This window comes from Carettochelys insculpta, chromosome 14 (assembly GCF_033958435.1).
Source record: "Carettochelys insculpta isolate YL-2023 chromosome 14, ASM3395843v1, whole genome shotgun sequence".
In the NCBI taxonomy this organism is placed as follows: Eukaryota; Metazoa; Chordata; order Testudines; family Carettochelyidae; genus Carettochelys; species Carettochelys insculpta.
This window is the reverse complement of record NC_134150.1, coordinates 914,098-937,474: the sequence shown is the minus strand read 5'-3', so window position 1 is coordinate 937,474 and position 23,377 is coordinate 914,098. Positions and strand designations below refer to the sequence as shown.

The window sequence follows — 23,377 nt, the reverse complement described above, 5'->3', positions numbered from 1 at the left end:
TTCTGACGATATTATGATATTGATGTTACTGCTTCCTAAATTGAGGTAATGGCATTTACAATGATTACAGTCACATTGTAATGTTGAGCTAACTGCCTTAAATTCATATTTATCTCATAGTGTAGACATAGCCAAAGCTTAGGGATGGGGCAGGGCTGGTTAGGGGTTAAGCCTGGGGATGGAGGGGAAGTTTGAGGATAGGGAAGCGAATCTGGGGGATGAGGCAGGTAAAGCCTGGAGATGGGGAGGCGGATTCGGGGGACTCAGGGGTGTAGACCATGGGAATGGGGTTCCACAAAACTCTCACACACACACACACACACACACACACACGGTATGTCTACACAGCAGCCTCACTTCGAAATAAGCTATTCCGGAAGAGCTATTCTAGAAGAGCTTATTTTGAAATAATTCTGCTACACAAAAATTCATTTCAAAATAGCACTTAGCTATTTTGAAATGCAGCTTCTATGCATAGTGCCCCCTCCCAAACATTCCTCCATACTCCCCCCAGGGAATAGCTCAATATTATACAAGTGCTCGAGCAGCTGCCCAGGACAGAATCTGGTGCTGCCTAGCTGGTTACCAGAGCACCCACAGCCAGCAGCCTGTATTTATATTGGTGGTGCACACCCACACATGCCTTGGTGCACGTTAACAAAATTTATTCTGCCCTTGGATAGAAAAAGTTAGAGAAACACCAGCAGCGGAGAGCCACAGCCACCATTTGGAGATCACTGAGTTAGATGAAGCTGCACATAAGCAAAATTTAACTGCAAATTATAATACTGCATCCAATCTGATATGAAAACATTGTAGACTAAAACAGTGTAAAGTTAAATTTATGACACTTCAAATATCAAAATTAGTCTGGTGAAGCACCATTTGTGTTAGTAGAAATAAACATCAAATATGACCTATTGAATTTGGTCACTTAAAAACAGAAACCCTAACTAGAAATTCAGAGAGCAGTGCATGGAAATTACTCCCATTTGTGCCTGTATTCCATTTTCAGCATGTATTGATTTCAGCAAGCATTCTGTAAGTGGATGAAAGCCACAACCTTAAGTACAGTTTATAACTTTACTGTCTTGTATTTTTCTGCAAGCAACCAGCAAATTTTTTTCATGCTCTAGTTAGTAGCAAGACTGCGTATTTTAAGCTGCTCCAGTAATCTAACCATTATAGAAAATAGTGAGAAATCTTGATTTACTAGGAACAAAAGAATGGCCATACTGGCTCTCATCAATAGTCCATCTAACTCAGGATCCTGTCTCCTGACAGTGGCCAATGCCAAGTGCATCAGAGTAAAAGAAGAGAACAGCCAATGCCTGTGGTCCAGTCCAAGCTTCTGGCAATGGATGACAGTTCCCTAGTTCCCTCAGGCTGCATCTACACTACGAACTAAAACAGAATTTACTAAAATCAATTTATTAACACTAGGTTTCCTCAACTGGATTTTGAGTATCCTCACATTCCCACAAGCTCCCCACAAAAATCAACTTATTGCTGCCACACACAAGTAGCTTAAATCAACTGCTGCAGCAGTGTATTGTGGGAACCTATCCCACTGTACCCTGAGCCCCACAGCATTCTGGCTATTTTCACTGGTGCAGCATGGGAAAAAAATGCCCCGCAAGTGGATGTGGGTATCTGATGATATCTTCCCACATTTTATTTCCTACATTTTGTTTCCCTTCTTCCCCTGCCATGTTAAACAATCATCCCTTTTTCCAGCTGGGGTCCGGCTTGCCTGTAGTAGAGATGTGCTTTTTATAATTGAGGGGCAGGAGGGGTAGTAAAGAGCTTAGGAATGGTTAGAAAAAAGATTTTGTCTAACAGACAGGTTTTCAAAAAAGGCTGCAAAAGCACTGGATCTTTGCAGGGTTGGATCTGGATTTTGACCTCCTGGCAAAGATGATCCTCAGATCAATAATTCTGTCTCAAAGGCCCAAGAGCCAGCCTGGGGCACCAAGAGGTGGGTCCCTCCTGGACTGAGCAAAAGGTGCAGACCGTCCTGGACCTGTGGGGCAAGGAGGATCTACTCCAAGACCCCAAGGTGAAGCGCCATAATGCCCAAGCCTATGCTGGGTGGCCACCACCCTGGTGGAACAAAACCACCCCCCGCTGCAGCATGGAAGAAGTCCAGGTGAGGGTGAAAGAGGTCCGGCAGTGCTACAGCTGTGCCCAGGATGCTGGCCGGCACTCCAGGGCAGGACCCACCAACTGCATGTGGATTTAGACCTCCTGGAAAAGATGACCCTCAGAACAAGAATGTGCACCTGAAACGTATGTCAAAATAGACACAGGCGCTATGCTGAAAACGTAATGGCTCATTGAATCAGTTATGGCTGCTTTAGTTGCCACCTGCCCCTCTACCCAGTGTGCCCAGAGGAAAGTCTTGGATCTGTATTCAGACCTCCTGGCAAAGAAGATCCTCAGAGCAATAATTTCTAACCCTCACACCCAATCCACAGTCTAGAAACGTACCTCTAAGTGCCCATGGGCGTTACATTGAATGTCTGCCTGATCAACTTTTGATGGCACTTTCTGTGCCTACAGGTGACGGGGAGCCAGGGGTTAATTACAGAGAGGGAGCCTGAGAAATGGCTGCCACATTGGAAAGAGTACCGTTTAAATCCCTTTAACGATGATCCATTGGATGGCAAGTCTGGTCAGAGCCCTGGCCTCTGTGCACTTGATGCTCCGGTGCCCCTCACCCCTGACTACATCAGCCACCCAAGACCTACCCCAGGCAGCTGCCAGCTCCCAAAACTCCTGGCCACTGATGGAGACTTCCCCCAGACAGCTAAACTCCCACCCTGCTGACTACAGCCAACCCCGAAAATCAGGACTGCCCAGGGAAACCCCCCACCTGCCCCTATTATTACCATGCCCAGGCTTGGATCTAGGTTTAAACCTGGCAAAGAAGGCCTTCAGCACAAGAATTTTCAGCACTGCAAGTCTTACTTCGAGAACTGTGGTAATTGTAGAGCTGCTACATTGCCTTGAAAGCCTTTGTAAAAAGACCACACCTATAGCCAGCCCCGAAAACCATGACTGCTGAGGGACACTTCCCCTGGGTAGCTAGAAGACCCCTCCCCACAGCTACAGTCAGCACCCAAAAGTCATGACTGCTGAGGGAGACTTCCCCCAGGCAGCCAAAAGACCCCCAGCTATAGCCAGCACATGAAAATCATAACAAGAGAAAGACCAAGGAGAGGGTAGGGCCATTGGTCAGTGACAAGGAAGAAACAGTAACAGGGAATTTGGAAATGGCAGAGATGTTTAATGACTTCTTTGTTTCAGTCTTCACTGAGAAATCTGAAGGAATGCCTAACATAGAGAATGCTAGTGAAAAAGGGGTAGGTTTAGATGTTGAAATAAGAACAGAACAAATTAAAATTTACTTAGAAAAATTAGATGTCTGCAAATCACCAGGGCCTGATGAAATGCATCCTAGAATCCTCAAGGAGCTGATAGAAGAGGTATCTGAGCCTTTAGCAATCATTTTTGGAAAATCCTGGGAGATGTGAGAGACTCCAGAAGACTGGAGAAGGGCAAATATAGTACCCATTTATAAAAAGGGGAACAAGAATAACCCGGGAAACTACAGGCCAGTCAGCTTAACTTCTGTGCCAGGAAAGATAATGGAGCAGGTCATAAAAGAAATCATCTGCAAGCAACTGGAAGGTGGTAAGGTGATAGGGAACAGCCAGCATGGTTTTGTTAAAAGAAGATCATGTCAAACCAATCTAATAGCTTTCTTTGATAGAATAACGAGCCTTGTGGATAAGGGAGAAGCGGTGGATGTGGTATACCTAGACTTCAGTAAAGCATTTGACACGGTCTCACATAATATACTTATCAATAAACTATGCAAATACAACTTAGATGGGGCTATTATAAGGTGGGTGAACAACTGGCTGGATAACCGTACCCAGAGAGTAGTTATTAATGGTTTTCAATCCTGCTGGAAAGGTATAACTAGTGGGGTTCCACAGGGGTCTGTTTTAGGACCGGTTCTGTTCAATATCTTCATTAACAATTCAAATATTGACATAGAAAGTACACTTATTAAGTTTGCAGATGATACCAAGCTGGGAGGGGTTGCAACTTCTTTGGAGGATAGGGTCATAATTCAAAAGGATCTGGATAAACTGGAGAAATGGGCTGAGGTAAACAGGATGAAGTTTAATAAGGACAAATGCAAAGTGCTCCACTTAGGAAGGAACAATCAGTGTCACACATACAGAACGGGAAAGGACTGCCTAGGACTGTCTACAGCAGAAAGGGATCTGGGGGTTATAGTGGACCACAAGCTAAATATGAGTCAACAGTGTGATGCTGTTGCAAAAAAGGCAAACATGATTCTAGGATGCATTAACAGGTGTGTTGTGAACAAGACACGAGAAGTCATTCTCCCGCTCTACTCTGCGCTGGTTAGGCCTCAGCTGGAGTATTGTGTCCAGTTCTGGGCACCGCAATTCAGGAAGGATGTGGAGAAATTGGAGAGGGTCCAGAGGAGAGCAATGAAAATGATGAAAGGTCTAGAGAACATGACCTATGAAGAAAGGCTGAAAGAATTGGGCTTGTTTAGTTTGTGTGATGGAGTGGGGGATACCTGTGTGTGTGTGTGTGGCTCACAGAGGGTGTGGGGCTCCTGCTGAGGGTAACCCTGACGACCAGGTAACACCTTTGTACTGCAAACAGAGGAGGAGGTGGAGCCTGAGGGGTTTGAATTGGAACTGGGAGTTGGAAGCAGTTAGTCTGGGCTGGGAGAGAGAGAGAGAGAGACAAAGGAGGGGGCCAGGCCCCAGCTCTGGGGGCCCCTCGGGGCCTCCTCTCCCCAACATGGATTGGACTGGCTGTCTCTGCCTGCTGTACTGACTCCTCTGTACGATGCTGTGTCCTGTCGGCTAATAAACCCGCTGTTTTCCTGCTGAGTGAGAGACTCTCCTGCCTGCGGACAGGGTGCAGAGCTTGGGGGACCCCAAAACCCCATCACAGTTTGGAAAAGAGAAGATTGAGGGGGGACATGATAGCAGCTTTCAGGTATCTAAAAGGGTGTCATAAGGCAGAGGGAGGGAACTTGTTCTTTTTGGCCTCTGAGGATAGAACAAGAGGCAATGGACTGAAATTGCAGCAGGGGCGGTTCAGGTTGGACATTACGAAAAAGTTCCTAACCGTCAGGGTGATCAAACACTGGAACGAATTGCCAAGGGAGGTGGTAGAATCTCCATCGCTGGAGCTATTTAAGAAGAGGTTAGATAGCTGGCTTTCAGGGATGGTCTAGAAAGCGCTTGGTCCTGCCATGGGGGCAGGGGGCTGGACTCGATGGCCTCTTGAGGTCCCTTCCAGTCCTACTCTTCTATGATTCTATGACCGCCGAGGGGGACATCCCCTGGGGTAGCTAAAAGACCTCTGGCTATAGCCAGCCCCTTGGCCTTTGGATAAAGCCCACACGAGAACTGTCTCCAAGAGGACAGCCACTCTAATGACAAAGTGTTTTCTTCTGTTGCCTGAAAATTGAGACCATCCAGGGAGACTTCCCCTGGCCAGCTGCAGGACCCTCACCATGTGCAAGCTGCCTGGCACCTTGTGCAGCATGTCCTTTTATTGGCTTGGGGTCAAGCCACGTGAGGCAGCTGGAAGCGGGACAGTTCCAGACTGCATGATGCCTCCAGGGGAGGGAAGGGAGAGGAAGTGGGGGTCAGGACAAAACATAAGCAGCTGAAAAGAAGCTTCTTGTCCTATCATACAAGCACAACCCCCATCCACAGCCTAGCTGCCACATGGCGCCGGGGGGGTAGGGTGGGTGCCAGTGGCTGGCACCAGGCAGTGTAGAGGGAAAAAATAAGGCAGAAAGCAGGGGTATACACAGAACCACAGCCACGCTTCTAGCAAACAAAGACTAAGAAGATTTTTCAGCCTCCCATGACCCTACCGCCATGGGCTTCCAGCTGCCAAACTGAAACAGTCTTCCTGTTGCCAAATTCCTTCGCATCTGAGAGCAGTGGAGATGGAAGAGGCCAGAGCGGAGAACTGTGGGGCACATACAGGACATCTCTGGAGGCCAATGCAGTTGATTTAAAGATATGGCGCTTCCTCACTATCCTTCACTGGGAATTTTAAATTAGAACTGAATGCTACACCTGTCAGGTTACTATGAGATTATGATAGCGGTATGTCGATTTTAGTGCACCATAAATCGAGCCAAAGGACTTTACAGTGAAGGCAGGTACTTGGTAAAATCGGGCTAAACGACTTAAAATCGATACTATCTAGCAGTGTAGACACAGCCTCAGACTACTAATGATCAGGATACAGTTGAGACTCCGAGGCTTTATAGAAACTAACAGTGCTGGTGCTTTGTGGCGGGGGACGGGGCAACTGGTGCCTGTGTGGAGGTGTTGCCAGAAGGTCCAGCATCAGGCAACAGGGGCAGCCAGTGAGCTCCTGGCTTGGTAAGGCATCCAGTCTGGTCCCTACAGCATGCTGGCAGTGGAAGGATCTCTCTGGGGGCGGGAGCAAGGTAACCAGCACTGAGCACACGGGCCAGGAGAGACTTCCCTGTGGCAGCTCTGCAGGCACAGGCTGAGGACGGCAGAAGAGAGCGCATTTTTATGCTAGCTCCAAGCAGCTGCACCTTGGCCGGACCCCACCCTGGCGGCAGACCACATGCCAGCAGTCTCCTTCTCTGCAGTGGCCCAATGCAGCCAGAATGCACGGCCCCTGCTCCCAGCCGGCGGGAGGGGTGAGATCAGCTGAGCTACGATGCCTGGGCAGCCAACCCACCCAGGGAGGAGCTGGGCCAAAGTGGGAAACAGGGCTTCTCTGGGAGCTGCACACTGGATCCCCCCTAGGAGACTGGTAGGAATCCTAGGGGGGCACGCACTCCCCTCCCACCATGTTCCCACCAAAACTGCTCAGTGGGGTGGCGCCACATGCCCCTCTGGGTGGCTCTCCCTGCACTCGCCCCCCTCCCACAGGCACCAGTCGCCCCGCCCACCCCTCCTGCCGAAGGCTCCTGCCACAGGGACTGGGGCTCCGTGGAATGTTCACAGAAAGGACAGCAAGATGCATGAGAAGATGGGCTGGGCTGCAGTCTATGGGGGACAGCGGGAAGGACAGGCAGAGGGAACAGAGATGTAGCAGGAAGGGGTGGCACTCCAGGGAATGCTCACACGGGCTACAGTGGGAAGCACGAGTAGATGGGCTGGCAGTGAGTTGTGTGGGGCAGTGGGAGGGAGCCCGGAGGTGTAGCAGGAAGCGGGAGGTGCTGTGAGGGCTGCAGTCATGGAGAGGGGAGGCAGAGAATATTCACACAGTGGGACACACGGACGCCCCTCATTTCATAATAGCACAGATTTAAAGGGGCTTTTTTCAGCACATTCTCTTTTTAATCAGAGTAGTCTCAGTCAACCGCATTAACATGTTGTGGTCCGGTCAATATTTTATTTTAGCTGAACTACAACTAAATCTAGTTGTCCATAAAACAATCTATATACAAAAACGGAAACTGACTCAGATAAAACTGTTAGCTATTCTGGATCTGCTGCACTGATGTATCACTGGGATACCAACAATATGTTTTAAAATATTGATATATTTTCACAATTAAATTCTGAAAATCGCATAAAACTCCAATCCAGATTAGAGCTCCATGTGCACACACTGAAATGACATTTCAGGCTTGCAGTTCATCAGTGAACAAGAATGTGCAGGAAAAGCTTGCTTTAGAAGATGCAGTTCTACTGAGTCGGTAAGCTATTTCTGAAGATGCTTCTCCTGAGAATTTATAAACAAACTCTGCCAACTCAAATATTTGAAAACATTTTGGTCTTCATATCACAACCTACCAGAGAGGAGAGTCTCAGTCAGGAGTACAGTAAAGGAGAAAGTATAACAATTCATTTTCTAGGCCTGGGATGCTGGCTCCTATGTAACACTAAAAAGACAAAATTCCTGCTACCAAGGGCATCCATGGGGCAACCTGTTATTCATGCACTAGTTTACAGTTACAGTCTCATCCTAATGTGCTTGTTTCATCTGCAGCACAGAGCTCTCAGCATAATGCACGCTTACATCAGAAGAGATGAACAGCCATCTGCCACAACATTTGAATCATTCATCTGTGAAACAGAGGAGAATATGGCTACGAAAGAAAATAAAACAAGGAACCAGCATTTACAGTAAACTCTGTTTTAACTGGTATTCAAATACCCGGACTTTCAATTAACCGGCATTGCCTCCCATATGCCCGTGGCCAGCGACTCCTCCGCTCTCCTGCCCAGAGAGACTCATGGTGCAGTGGTGCACAAGCCACCCACAGCAGCTCTCTACACGGCATGGCCATGCACAAGCCTCCCAGAGTGGATCCCCAGACCACACAGTACCCCACCCAGAGCTGCTCACAGAACAGCCACGCACAAACCATCCAAAGTGGCTCCCTGCACAGCACAGCACCCTGCCCAGAGCATAATGGAATACTCAGCAATCTCCCGGTCCCAGGGTTGCCAGATATGGTAGAGTTGACTGTACCTCCATGATTTAGAGAGATGATTGGCCCACTGAGTGCTAATGAGCGCTCTCCTAGTCCTAGCTAGAATCTGTACAGTCCTCTTGTCCACTAGCACTTGCTCTTTTACTAGTCCTCAAGTTTGACTTTAAAAAAAAAGAGTGCTCGTGGATGTCCAACAGGCTCTAGGTTAGGAATTATGAATTTCAGGTCCATCTTTTGTTTTCAACAGAACAAACAATGGATGGCTTCTGATCACATAACAGGGGTAACTTGAGAAATCCACATAAGTAGAATGGGGCGGGCAAAATACGGCCTGTCAAAGCATCAGATCCAGTCTGCCATGATCCTCTGGGCCACCAACATTCCCAAGCCCAGTGAGCCCCTGGGGCAGGCTGCCGTGCCCCACTCGCTGTTCAGGCCAGCATGTGCATGTCTGCATGACATGTCCCATGGGGGGCAATAGGGGCACCCCTCACTGCGCCAGCCCTCACTACAATCCTCACAGCTTCCATTGCTCAGAAACCAGCCAATGGGAGCTGCTTGAGCTGTGCTTGAAGGTGCAGGCAGTTCACAGATCCACTCCCTTCTTGGCAAGCCACACAGAGCTTCACATGGCCCCAACAGCCAGACACTCTGAGCAGCATGTGAAGTGTGGCAGGCAGGAAGTCTGCCCCAGTCTCCCACTCAGCCACTGGCCTGGAGCCACCTAGGGTAAACACCACTCTGGCAGAGCCTACACCTGGCATCCCAACTCCCTGTTCCAGGTCTCAAACCAAACCCTCTGCGCATCCCGTCCTGCATCTCTGCCCTGGGTCACAGTTCCCTTCCAGATCCAGCAACCTCTACTACAGCCTTCCTCACAGGTCAGAATCCTCTCCTGCAGCCAATCCCATTTGGGCCCTGCATCCTCTCCTGCACCCCAGTCCTCTACGCTGAGCTTTTTCTGCAGCCAACCCCCATCCTAGAACCCATACCCTCTTCATAGAGAAGTACAACCCAGGACCATTTGCCAAAATCTGGGAGTGCCCCCCCGCCCAAATCAAAAATTATTGCTCACCCCAAAGCAGAGAGTAAGAGAGTATGCAAAAGGGCGTGTCAATTCAATTTACAGATTTTAGAACAATTGGCACATTTGCAAAATACTACACCAGTCTTCTCACAACATACACGTAGTGCTAACAGGGGGGCTGGCAGACTTTCCAAGCCCTAGGTTATGATCGGGGAAGGCTGACTCCATGCCACGCTGCACCTCCCGCCACCCAGTCAGACCTTTGTACCACCTACACAGCGTGCCACCCAGGGCTCCACTGGTGATGCCATAATTGCCGGGCCCTTGGGAAGTTCCCCCTCATTGGTGGGCCTGCACAGGTCAAACATTGTTCCCATCTTACACATAAGAAAAAAAAATACAAAAAGTTACTTGCCCGAGGGCTTACAAATCAATGACACTGATGGAATTAGAGCTCAGGATTTCCATGCTCAATCCACCACTCCACCTTTCAGATACAGGCAGAAATGGAATGCAATGCGCTGGGAATATAAGAGACAGAATTATTATAAAGGCAGCTCAAGAGGGATAATGAATTATCGTGGTTCCAAATAGTAGCTCTCTGCAGAACTGAATGTACTGCTGAGCAGTCACAAGGACAGGACAAGTCTCCAGTTAAAGCAGCAAGCATCCCTGAATGCAAAGGATTCTAGAAATGTCAATGTAGTGCTTTCCAAGAGAAAGCGTATAAATAACAGCTATGAGTAGCAGATTTTAATTTATGTTTTGAAATAAGATTTTAAAGTCATGTTAAAGTTTTCAAGTTCCAAAATAGACCTTGTTTGAAGTTATATTTTTGAGATACACTTTACTAGTCTCCTTGAAGGCTAATAGCTAGAGTTGAATTGTGTGGAAGAGCTAGAAAGAAAACTGAATAAGGGACCTTAAAGTGACTGATATTTTTAGAAGATTATGACAACCTGCTCTCAAAACATAAGCTATGTTTTTTAAAAAGCAGTCAGAGAAATGTTTGTTCAGAAACAGACAGTGAAGCTCAAGATGTGGTACCAGTGCAGACACTAGCAAAATAACCACACTGGGTCAAATCAACAGCTTAGCAAGTGACACAACCAGTTACCCACTCTCCGCTGCTGGTAGTCAGAGCTTTAGGGCAACCCTGAAGATTGGGTTGCATCCCTCACTGTCTTGGCTAACAGCAATTGATGGACCTACCCTCTATTAGCTCACATAATGTTTTTTTCTCAATCTAGTTATACTTTTGCTGTTCATAACATTCCCTGGCAACAAGTTTCACAAGTTGACTATGCACTGTGTGGAAAAAGTACTTCCCTATACTTGTTTTAGACCTGCTGCCTATGCATGTCATTGGATGATCCCTGGCTCTTGTATGATGTGAAAAGGTAAATGACATTTCCATAGTCACTTTCCCTGTGCCAGTCACGATAGTATGTCTTTTATCACCCATGTCCTCAGTCATTGCTCTTCCAAACTGAAGCCTGTCTTCATGCAGAATCTATTTCGTACCCTTCATGATTTAGCCTTTTACCTGGGGATTTTTTTTTTAAAGATGCAGTGACCAGAAGTGCACATGATATTCAAGATCTTACGATATCAGGGGTTTATAAACTGGCATAATGTTTTCTGCACTCTTACTGATCCCTGGTCTAGTGTTTCTTACCATAGTTAGCATGTGGTGGGTGGTGTGGTTTGGTTTGGTTTGGTTTTTGGTTGACTGCTGCTGCACACTGAGTGAATATTTTCAGAAAGCTATCCATGACGACTCCAGGATGTCTTTCTTGAGAGGTAAAAGCTCACTTAGATCCAAAGAGACTGCAGAAAGTTACAAGGAGAACTTGAAAACCAGGTGACTGGGCAAGAAAACAGGGTCTGAATGCACACTGGGGTCTATCTTGAATAGTTTTGTATTACCCCCAAACTTCACGAGTTCACTCTTTACTCTTGTTTCAGCCGGATTCGTCTGTAAGTATGTTTTAAAGGACTGGTCCCATTACAGACCCTTGGAGTACCCACTACTTACATCTCTGCACTGTGAGAGCGGATCCCCTACTCCTAACTCCTGGCGCCCCTGCTCCCATCTTTCGCAGAGCTCCTGGTTCCTGAGCGGGCACTCCCGCTCACCCTCCCCTGCTTTCTTTCCTCAGGAGCTGCTGGTGAGAGACGCGGTCACAGGCTTTCCGCAACTCCCACGGCCACTCGCCGGCGGACCCCTCTGGGGACGCTAGTAGGCCGGCGACGCGCGATGTCCCGTCACCAAAGCCACCCCGACTCCTCCCCGACAGAGCCTGTTCCCTGGGTCGGCCTGACCCTCGGGGCTGCGCCTTGGCCCCGGCATCGCCAGGATCGCCGCGGGGTCGTTTGTTCAAGCGGACGTCGCCTTCCCAGCCCCCACCCGGGCCGCCCCAGGCACCTACCACACTCCGCAGCGCTGCGCCCTCCGCTCGGCCCCTAACGCCCGGGGGCGCCTAGGCGGAGACCGCCCGCAGGCCCGGCGAGGGGCAGCTCCGCGGCGGGGAGGGGCTGGGCCAGGCCAGTCCGCGCGCAACCCTGCAGCCCCTCCGGCCGGGGCGCGCAGCTCCCGCTCCCCCGGGCGGGCCGAGGCCACGGGCCGCATCGCAGCCCCGCCCCAGCCCCAATCCGCCCTCCCGGGCCCGCACTCACCCCGCGACTCCCACTATGGCGGCGACAGCTAGCGCGGCCTGAACCCACTGAGCCACCTTCCCCCAACCCGCCGCACGGCACGCCGGGAAAGCGAGTCCCGCCGCAGCCAATAAGCGGCCACGGCTGGGGGAGCGCGAGGACTACAATTCCCGGCGTGCCGCGCGCCGCCCTCTCAGCGCCCGGCTTGAATGAAAGGCCGCGACGGAACATTCCGCCGTCGGCGCCTTAAAGCCGCAGGGCATGCTGGGATAGGGGTGGAGTCTGCGGCGCTCTTGGTTTCCCTCCGGCTCGGCGGGTTCCTGGGCCCCTCCCTCCCTCGCGAGCTGAGCCCCGGGGCGGGGCAGGCCTGGCCCCGCCCCCCTCCCGTCCCCTCCCCTCAGCCCTGCCCGGCTGCGCTGTCCGCCTCGGACCGTCCGTTCCCGGCGCCCCCCGCGCCAGGTGGGGCAGCGCCCCCCGGCCGCTGAGGGCGAGGGCCCTGGTGCGCGGGCCGTGGCCCAGCGCCTCCCCCGCGGGCTCTGCCGAGACGCGCCCCGGACGGGAGGGGAGGCGGGACGGGGCGGCCGTGCCCGCCAGCTGTCCCGCGCGGGCGCGTGGGAGGAGTTCCCGGGCGCGGCAGCGGCCTGTCCCGCTGGCCTGGCGCTGACGCAGAGGGGGACGCGGGGGGCTTTGCTGTGAGGAGACGGACCCGTGGGCGCGGCAGGAGGTAAGGGGAGCGCTGGCCAGGCAGGTGCAGGTGGACGCTAGAACCAGGGGGCGGCTGAGAGCGCGTGGAAAGGAGAACGTGTCTCTCGTTGCCCCCGCGTGTTCCTAAAGGCGTAACAGATTCAAACAGGAGAAGCTGCAGGGGCCGGCTGAGCCCTTTTCCCCCCTCCCACAGCGGGACGCAGTCCTACGCGAATCCGTGCCAGGCGCGCTCTCGGGGGCCGGTGAGCTCGTCTGTATCTTCAAAAGCAACAAGAAGTCCTGTGCAACCTTGCAGACCAACGCGTTTTGGAGCGTAAGTTTTCTTGGTCAAAGACCCGCTTCATCAGATGCACCTGACGAAGTGGGTCTTTGCCCACGAAAGCTTATGCTCCAAAATATGTTAGTCTATAAGGTGGCACAGGACTACTACCAAGGCTCTTGAAATTGCTAGTACTTTGACAGATAACTTAGCTGACAGGAGCACTGTATATCATTCCCATATAAAAGAAAGAGCATTAAATAGATATTAGATCCATCTAGCTCTAATATTAACAGTCTGGCATCTTGTCACAAAGCACTTAGGTAACACTGAGTAGGCTTAATATGTTGATGTATATTCTTACTTCATCACTAACTCTGGAGAGAGAAACTTTCATGACTCCTGGGCTCTATCTCATCTCTGGGAGGATAGTGAGATCTAGGAGGGGGCAGGTATCAGAGAGGTAGCCGTGTTAGTCTGTAGCTTCGAGAACAAAGGAAGTCTTGTGGCACCTTATAGACTAACCGATATTCTGGAGCATATTTTGGTAAGGGGCAGATACATCTGGGTTCTATATAAGAACATAAGAATGACCATACTTGGTCATTCTAGTGGTCCATCTAGCCAGTATTCTGTCTTCCAACAGAGGCCAATGCCAGATGCTTCAGAAGGTATGGACGGAAAGTCATCAAATGATCCATTCCTTGTTGCCCATTTCCCAGCATCTGGCAAACAGACTAGGGACACCATTCCTGCCTACCCGGGCTAGTAGCCATTGATGGACCTATCCTCCTTTAATTTATTTCATTCTTATTGAAACCCTGTTATAGTTTGGGTCTCTTCATGATTTTCTGTCAAAGAGTTCCACAGGTTGGCCATGAAGAAATAACTTTTTTTGTTTTAAATTGGCTACCTATACATTTGACTGGTTACAAAGTCTCAGAAGGGCAGCTGTGTTAATCTGTAGTTTTTCCATAAATAACAAGCAGCCCTGTGGCTTCTGAGAGACTAATAAATGCATTAGGTCATGAGCTTTTGTGGGTAAAATGCACTTTAGGTGGAAAACTGATTTCCATATGAAGTTGGTTTTATCCAAAAAGCTCATGACCTAATAAATTTGTTAGGCTCCAAGGTCTCACAGGACTGCTCGTTGTGTTGTGCTATTGAAGGAGTAAGTAACATTTTCTTATTCACTTTTGTGTATCATTCATAATTTTATAGACCTCTAAAATATCCTCTGACCCTTTAGTAATTCATTTGACAAACTGAAAAGTCCTGATATTTTTAATCTCTCCTCATATGGAAGCTATTCGTTACCCCCAGTAATGTTTCTTGCTCTTCTCTGTACCTTTTCCAAATCCAGTATATATGTAGTTGAGGTGGAGGGTGCATGGGAGAGGGTCAGTGAGGCCCTGGGTGAAGGCCTCCCTGACTTCCACCCTGTCCTAATGCATCTCGCAGCCTGGAGCAGGGGCTCATAGCTGCGCCCGGCCTTGGCAGCCCACCCCTACATGAATACCTCGGGCCTACTCTCCACAATATTGTGGAGAGTGCAGCAGACCCCCACCACAGCCAGCATGTTGGGGAGGCTGACCTCACACACACCCCTCACTGCTATTCCCCCACATACATGGGAGATGGGGGTGGTTGTAAATAAACTACATAATTAAGCGTTGAACTGTTTTCATACCAGAAACTCAACAAGGGGTATAAACAATGTGGTGGCTATGTACACCGTTTTGGGTGCGGACACCAAACTTAGAAGTGGGGTCCTGGGGCAGGGGTGGGGTCTTAGTCCTCCACAGGGATGGAGGGTTGGGAGCCTTCACAGCTGCAGGAGCCCCCACTGCCTCAAGTCCAGGGCCCCCATAGGGGGACAGGGGCCCCCAGGTCCTGCAGACAGGAAGGTAGGGATGAGGTGAGCTGGCTTCACGTGGCCCACCCTGGCCACAACCAGCTGGGCCAGTTCCAGCAGGGCAGCTGGAGGGAGGTCAGCTGAGATCAGGGCAGCAAGAGCTGTTGGGGGGGATGCAGGGGGAGCTGCGGGAATGGCTGGTGTCAAAGCAGGAACTGGGACAAGTGGGCAGTCACGACCCGGGTGAGGGCATCTGCCACCCAGTCCCAGGTCTCCCACTCCATTGCCAGCCACTCCTACAGGATGCTGTTTTGGTGCCGCAGAGTGGCCATGTGGGTGGCGGCAGCCGCCTCCTCCTCCTCTTGATGGTGCCGCTGCACAGCCCTGCTGCAACCCTGTGTGGGCATGGGAAATGTGGGTGCTCCAGCCCCTTCACTGGCTGTCATGGGGGTGCCCTCGGCCTGTGAACAGGTCTCAGCCAGCCACTGGATGGTGGAGCTGTGGAGAAAAGGGGACAGAGGGACAACCCACCAGTCCTGTGATCAGGCCCTGGGGGCCATGCTTCCCTCCCCCTGGGCACCCCCTGTTCCCCCATCCATTGATCTGGGGTCCTTGGGAGAGCCCATTCACTGGGGGTTCCTGCATGGGCAGGGTGCATGCAGGCTTCAGGCAGGGCCCCCACTTCCAGTGGTGCTGTCCATGGGAGCAGGTGCTGAGTGTCATGTGCAGGCCCCTCCAGGGCTCAGGGAGCATGACTGTCCAGGGTGGGTCTGGACTGGGGACACCAGCCACATGAGTGACCCGCTGCTGGCTGTGGCTGATGTGGGCAACCCCTTTCCACATGCTGGGGTGTCCAAAGTGCCCAGGATGTACCTGAGGGTCCCTCCAGGAACTCAGGGGAAGCCCGGATGGATGACCCTGATGGGATGGCAATGAAGAGGACCCCATCAATGGAGCCCTCATCATCTGTGGTGGCCTCAGTGTCCTAGCCTGTCCACCAGGGGATGCTGCTGCCCCCGGGTCCCACCAAGCCTTCAGCCTTGGTCTCAGTCTCTGGCCCAGCAGTGTCCACGCTCATAGTTGGGGGGCGCTACTCCTTTATATCGAGGCAGCAGTCCAGGTCATCAAACTGGGGGCAGCTGGTGGACGCTGTGCTCAGCCGCTGGCTGCATTCCAGGCCTGGCAGTAGGCCTTCCACAGCTCCTTCACCTTTGAGTGGACCTGGTCGGAGGTGCAGGCAGGTTGGTCCTGGGAGGTCAGGCCAGTGGAGATACAGCTGAACGCTGCTGCATTCTGGTGCCAGCCCACGGTATGGAGGAGGACCACCTCCTCCCCACAACGTCTGAGCAGGTCTCTCACCTTGGTCTTGCTCCAGGAGGGTGCCCTCTTCTTTGGCCCCTGGCTGGGGTCCTGCAAGATGGGTCCCTAGGGGGCAAGGGACTCCTGGGCACCGGCCATGATGCTGGTGGGCTTTCAGCTTTTGCTCTGGCATTGTTGGGAGGGTGCGCTGCTGGAGGACTTGTGCTCTCCTGCAACCAGCACGCTCTCAGCTTCCTGCTGCGGGGTTTCTGAGTCCCTAGCTCTTTAAATGTGGCCAGAGAGGGAGACCATAGAGCCCCACTTGTGGTGGCAGGGGTGTCTCCATGCTCCAGCCCGCTGGTGCCATGGGGGACCCCCTCTTTCTAAAGAGGGTACACAGGCCAGTCTACACACATTCTCTTTCAAAGGGGGGTGCTCTTCCTGATACAGGAAGGGAAGAGCGATTTCGAAAGGTGGGTGGTGGTCTTTCAAAATTCCTTTCAAAAGAATGTGTTTTGTTTGTAGGTGTGCTGCACGATCTTGTGACTTTTTGAAGGGACCTGCTAGCATAGACACAGCCTACTGTCTTTTAAATTTTACATGCCAGTAAGCTGTTTTTCTTTTCGTTTGTGTAGAGCCCATCTTTCTGCATGTACTTCTCCTTTCCCCAAAGATTCCCCAGTTCCCCTTAAACCTAAATTCCCACTTTCTCAACAGGACCACTGTCTCATCCAGTGACTCTGCAGTTCTACCCGAGAAACTGGGAGTATGTCAGAGCCTGCTACCAAGTACTGGATTTCCATTAAACCCTTTCTTAGCAACCTACATTTGGCCTCCAGGACCTCTCTCATTGCTAGCTTAAGTGCAGGTGTGCAAGAGACCCCTTTAGACAGCACTGCTTGCCTTTCATTTTCAAAAGGAAAAATTGTTACCTGGACCGAAGAGCGACAGGAAGATAAGGTGGTGGTTTACAGATTTACTGCATTACTCTCACCACTTACCTTCATTTTGAAGCAGTTACAGGGAAAATAAATGTCATAAGGGAAAAATCTAAAAGCAGCAGCTGGCTTTGCATCTTTCATCCTCCTTTACAAATGACTCAAAGTCACTACTTTAAGAATGTATGGATACCACTGCCAATAAAAGTGCTACAAAAACTTGAGCACTGGATTTTAATTGCAGATTTGAGACTGAAGGGTAACATTCACACATAAATGAACATTTCTCCTCTGCTCCATGTACTGAAAATTAGTCAGTCCCCAAGAAAACAGGACCAATATGGACCATCCTCCAATATGAAAGGCAGTGCTGTGTGACTGACCACTTCAGTCCCAACACAGAATCAAGCTGAGGCAGCAACTGAGCATTTTAAAGAAAGTGGCACTGAAGCAGGGTTTGAAATCTGAACAGGTCATGAAGACAGGTGTGCATGCAGAATCATAGAAGAGTAGGACTGGAAGGGACCTCGAGAGGCCATTGGGTCCAGCCCCCTGCCTTCATGGCAGGACCAAGCACTTTCTAGACCATTCCTGAAAGCCATCTATCTAACCTCTTCTTACATATCTCCAGTGATGGAGATTCTACCACCTCCCTTGGCAATTTGTTCCAGTGTTTGATCACCCTGACAGTTAGGAACTTTTTCCTAATGTCCAACCTGAACCTCCCCTGCTGCAATTTCAGTCCATTGCCTCTTGTTCTATCCTCAGAGGCAAGGAAGAACAAGTTCCCTCCCTCTGCCTTATGACACCCTTTTAGATACCTGAAAACTGCTATCATGTCCCCCCTCAATCTTCTCTTTTCCAAACTAAACAAGCCCAATTCTTTCAGCCTTTCTTCATAGGTCATGTTCTCTAGAACTTTGATCATTCTCGTTGCTCTCCTCTGGACCCTCTCCAATTTCTCCACATCCTTCCTGAACTGTGGTGCCCAGAACTGGACACAATACTCCAGCTGAGGCCTAACCAGTGCAGAGTAGAGCGGGAGAATGATTTCTCGTGTCTTGTTCACAACACACCTGTTAATGCATCCTAGAATCATGTTTGCTTTTTTTGCAACAGCATCACACTGTTGACTCATATTTAGCTTGTGGTCCACTATAACCCCTAGATCCCTTTCTGCTGTAGACATTCCTAGGCAGTCCTTTCCTGTTCTGTATGTGTGACCCTGATTGTTCCTTCCTAAGTGGAGCACTTTGCATTTGTCCTTATTAAACCTCATCCTGTTTACCTCAGCCCATTTCTCCAGTTTATCCAGATCCTTTTGAATTATGACCCTATCCTCCAAAGAAGTTGCAACCCCTCCCAGCTTGGTATCAGCTGCAAACTTAATAAGTGTACTTTCTATGTCAATATCTAAATCGTTAATGAAGATATTGAACAGAACCGGTCCTAAAACAGACCCCTGTGGAACCCCACTAGTTATACCTTTCCAGCGGGATTGAAAACCATTAATAACTACTTTCTGGGTACGGTTATCCAGCCAGTTGTTCACCCACCTTATAATAGCCCCATCTAAGTTGTATTTGCATAGTTTATTGATAAGTATATTATGTGAGACCGTGTCAAATGCTTTACTGAAGTCTAGGTATACCACATCCACCGCTTCTCCCTTATCCACAAGGCTCGTTATTCTATCAAAGAAAGCTGTTAAATTGGTTTGACATGATGTTTTTAACAAAACCATGCTGGCTGTTCCCTAGCACCTTACCACCTTCCAATTGCTTGCAGATGATTTCTTTAATTACCTGCTCCATTATCTTTCCTGGCACAGAAGTTAAGATGACTGGCCTGTAGTTTCCCGGGTTATTCTTGTTGCCCTTTTTATAAATGGGTACTATATTTGCCCTTCTCCAGTCTTCTGGAGTCTCTCACATCTCCCAGGATTTTCCAAAAATGATTGCTAAAGGCTCAGATACCTCTTCTATCAGCTCCTTGAGGATTCTAGGATGCATTTCATCAGGCCCTGGTGATTTGCAGACATCTAATTTCTCTAAGTAAATTTTAATTTGTTCTTTTCCTATTTCAACTTCTAAGCCTACCCCTTTTTCACTAGAAAAAAGATGAATGGGAAAATACGGGCTCTCTATATTTGCAGGACCAGGAATCACTAATAAAAGGCCCTCCAATCCCTAGAATTATTTGAGAAAGAGATATCATGATTCAGTATAGTTTGAGAAACTTAGTACAGGAGCGAGGCAGGTATCCCAAGCTTTCTTCACAACCTCACTGGAGAAAAACACTTTTCTTCTCTCACAAAGGTATTGTGAGGCTAGAGTCAATGCGTAAGGCACTGAGACACCTCATCTGTGACATGCTGTCGGTGTACTATTTGTGATGAGAATACATTACATAGGATTAAATCAGATTCAGCAAGTCAGTTGTTAAACATGATGTCTGGAAGGCAACCTCAGTACTGAAACACAGTGCCAAGTTCTGGTTTAGACTAGGATACTACATATAGAAACCAAATCTCTGGCCTTGTAAAGAGAACCTCTCTGGGCACCATTCATACATCACATAGCACTGAAATAGCCAACATAACAAAACAAAATAGACTTTATTAAAATTAGGCATGTTAGCACCTCAGTGTAACCTGGAGAAACAGAACAGTCCAGCAGTTAACCAATCCAGCGCCCCAAAGAGCTGAACATCCTGAAGTGCATTACAATGGTAGAAAAGTACCATGACTATTACAACACGCACATTCTAAACACTCTCAAGGCAGCAAGGAGGCACAAAGAGTCTCATTTACAATACACACAAGAGACATTATGCTGCCTATTGTCTCAATGGATGCATAGCTAGCAAGGTAAGATCTGACTGACCATGTTACATGAGTTAAATCAGACACAGAGTGGCAAGCATGTTTGCCAGTCCTTTCTCCATGAAAACCTGACACAGCTGTGACATGTTCTGTGGACTGAACATTGGGTAGTCTGAGCTGGGTATCTGTTTGGAAAAATAAATTAAAATGAAATTGTATCTCTATGTAGTACACAAATAGATCTCCAGCATCCTCCAGGTCAACCATTGCAGTCAATACGCAAGTTCAGAGAACTCACTCACTCCATTACAGCATTAGCTAAAGCTACTGAAGTCTAGCTAAGCCATCCAGAGACTGAATACAATGGTGGGCATATATACAGCTGGGAAATCCACCATGCATCCTTCAGACTCAGTAATGCCAGTTAGGGGGACAGGCAGCCAGCTAAAAGTTGGCCAGTGTTTCCTAACTAAAGATGCAATTTATATTTAGAAAAGATGTATAAAATCTAGTAAAAATCTGCAGCCTAATCCACTTGAGTGTCACTATCTAATTATAAGATCTTAAAACCCCAAACCTGTTGTTAGTTAATTTCACTTTTTCCCCCTACTAACTTGGCTGAAAACCAGAGTTTTGGCATATTCTGATTTAACTGTAGGGCACGCTTGTGGTGAACTGTTCTTTTCTAAAGTGTATTGTTGTCCAAATACGAATCGCTAAATAAAGCATCAAGGTGGAATCATTTGGATGTATCGGATCCCCAGGAGCACTGAATTACCGGTTTCACTGGCTTTCTAATAATAATCTCCAAGTGTCTTCCTAAAAGCAGATGCCCAGGCTCAAGCAGTGGTAGTATCACCTCTCCCTCCCTGCAATTTTTTGTGATTAGTTTTATTTTGTTTCACTGACAAGTAAGAGACGAACACGTGCTAGAACCAGACTGTGCAAGCATCCCATATTGAAGGTTATAATGCTCCTTAGTCTTAGAGCAACTCAAGGATATCCCAAGCTGGAAGTCTCTCCTATACCAAAGCTAGTAGTTGTGCCAAGTAGATTACAAGAAAGCAGCAAGGATGGAGTCACTACAAACTACTCATCCCAAAATTTCCACCCAGGCCTTTGTGAAGAAGTTAAGGGTTGAAAGCCCAATATGCCTGGTAGTTACATTTGAAGAACCAAATGTTTAAGCCTAGAAGGCATGGAGCCATTATACCAGATCAGAGTAATCCTTACCAGTGTTGAAAGCATCAAGACATCTGCAGAGCTGTTAACATTTACATGTGTAATGCACAGAGAAAGCAGTGACAACACCAGACAGTAGAGCACTTTAAAGGGATTTTTTCACACATGAAATGGCAGTCTCTTACAGCATCAGTAATTTACCGAAGAAGCATCACCCTAACAGGCTTCTAAAGCTCTCCTCATATCTTTGCATAAAGAGACCAAACAGCACCGTTGTTCATGTCTATGGAAGATACAGTGCCAGTCATGGTTTTAAACATGGTTTGCTGTTGTTCTGGTTCTGTCAAGGAACAGTATGGCTGCTACTGCAGTTAACCTTGTACAAAGTTTATTCAGTTGCTCGTTGCCCTACATCCACTTAGTGGTAACATGGGTTCCATCTAGAAATGATTTGCAAATGTCACCACAGGGGGATAGCTCCTCCTGAACCAGCAGCACTAGCACACCTAGCATTGAGAGAACCGTCTGCCACCTCTATGCAAAGCATGGCATGGTTCCACTGGTTAGGACATAGGGCTGGAAATAGTGAGCAGCCAGTGCCTGACTCCCTAGCCAGTACCCACTTGGTGCTCACGTAGGTGGAACTGCTGCAGCAGCTGGGGGGGCCGGGGGGTGGGTGATGGAGTCTAGGACGGCTCCCACTAGGAGACTGGCAGTCAATAAGTTCATCCTTGCAGAGGCTGGGTGGGCTTGACCTGGGCCCGGAGCTGCAAACTGGGGGGTTACCAGCAGCCCACCTCAGCCAGGGATCTCAAAGCCCCACTGCGGGGGTCTCAGAGGCCAGGGCGCTTGCGAGCCCCGGCACTGGCGGCGTGTAGCAGCCGGTCCTTCTCGCGGATCTCTTCGCGGAGCTGTGCCTCGGCCAGGCGCAGACGGCGGATGCTGCCCTTCATCTCCTTCATCTTCACCTGCAGCAGGGCGATGATGTCCCGCTGCTCGTTCAGCTTGCGGAGCAGCTCCTCGGCCGTGGTGCCCGACGACAGCGAGTACGAATGGTCCGCAGGGCCGCCCTCGCCCGCGCCCTCCTCGCCCGCCAGCCGCGCCGGCGCCTCGGGGCCCCCCAGCTCCACCTGCACCGTCAGGTCGATGGGCTTCACGTCCTCGGCGGCGTGCGGGGCCGAGCCCGGGCCCGGGCCCGACCCTGGCTGGGGCTCGGCCCCGGCGGGCAGGGCCAGCAGCAGCGCGGGCGCGGCGGGCGTTGGCGGCGGCTGCGGCGCGGGGCGGGGGCGGCGGGCGCGGGCCCCCTTGCGCTCGTTGACGCCGCGCAGCGGGAAGATGGTGGGCACGCGCACCAGGTAGGACTTGCGGCCGCCCGGGAAGTGCTCGCTGCACACGCGGTGGCCCGTGGTGGGCTGGAAGGTGCTGAAGCAGCCGCTGACGCCGGCGCGCGACACGTTCTTCAGCCACAGGCGCCGCAGCTCGGCGTCCTTGGGGAAGGTGTAGAAGTGCAGCGCCTTGTCGCGGTGCGAGTTGTTGTAGCAGCCGGGCACGCAGCACGTGAAGCCCGGCATGGCCCCGCCGGCAGGCCGGCCGCGGCCGACAGCGCGCCGGCAGGGACTACAGCTCCCACAAGGCCGCCGCCGCCGCCCGCTGCCGCCGCCTGCCAGCCGCGGCGCAACCGGAACTACCCGTCCCACAGTGCAGCGCGCCGCGGCGCAACCGGAACTACCCGTCCCACAGTGCAGCGCGCCCGTCCGCGCCCGCCAGCCCGTCTCACAGTGCTGCGCGCCGGGCCGGACTGCCCATCCCACAATGCACCGCGACTGTCCGCGCCCGACTGTCTGTCCCTAGTGTCGCGCACCGGGCCGCGACGGACTGCCCATCCCACAATGCACCGCGCTGGTCTGCGCCTGACTGTCCGTCCCACAGTGCAGCGCGCCGCGCCGTACTGCCAATCGTACAGTGCGCAGCTCTGGAACTGCGCGTCCCACAAAGCACCGCGCCCGTCCGCGCCAGACTGCCCGGTCCACAATGCACCGCGCCTGGAACTGCGCGTCCCACAAAGCACCGGGACGCGTTGCCTCTCCCACGATTCTGTCTTTGCCGGACGGGCCGTCCCAGCAC

At 50.6% G+C, this 23,377-nt stretch overlaps 2 protein-coding genes across 4 annotated transcripts in view; both read right to left on the bottom strand.

The window, feature by feature from the left end:
• NUTF2 (nuclear transport factor 2) overlaps nucleotides 1-12,280 on the bottom strand; it is a 35,647-nt gene extending 23,367 nt beyond the window's left edge. Inside the window, exons 1-2 of one of the 3 annotated variants that reach the window (XM_075009023.1) lie at nucleotides 12,213-12,260; nucleotides 11,212-11,363 (exon numbers count right to left, since the gene is read on the bottom strand). The gene's annotated coding sequence lies outside the window, so the exon portion shown is untranslated. Of the gene's footprint in view, nucleotides 1-11,211; nucleotides 11,364-11,965; nucleotides 12,185-12,212 lie in introns of those variants that run through there. The other 2 variants (XM_075009022.1, XM_075009024.1) reach the window with 2 other exon arrangements.
• Nucleotides 12,281-19,851: 7,571 nt separating this feature from the next.
• Nucleotides 19,852-22,918, bottom strand: THAP11 (THAP domain containing 11). The gene has a single exon (XM_075008589.1). The coding sequence runs from the start codon at nucleotides 22,822-22,824 to the stop codon at nucleotides 22,087-22,089; it is 738 nt and encodes a 245-aa protein (XP_074864690.1). The 5' UTR covers nucleotides 22,825-22,918; the 3' UTR covers nucleotides 19,852-22,086.
• Nucleotides 22,919-23,377: the final 459 nt, after the last annotated feature.

Excerpts from the sequence above, each read along its gene's own strand:
- THAP11 (XM_075008589.1), bottom strand. The coding sequence starts at position 22,824 with ATGCCGGGCTTCACGTGCTGCGTGCCCGGCTGCTACAACAACTCGCAC.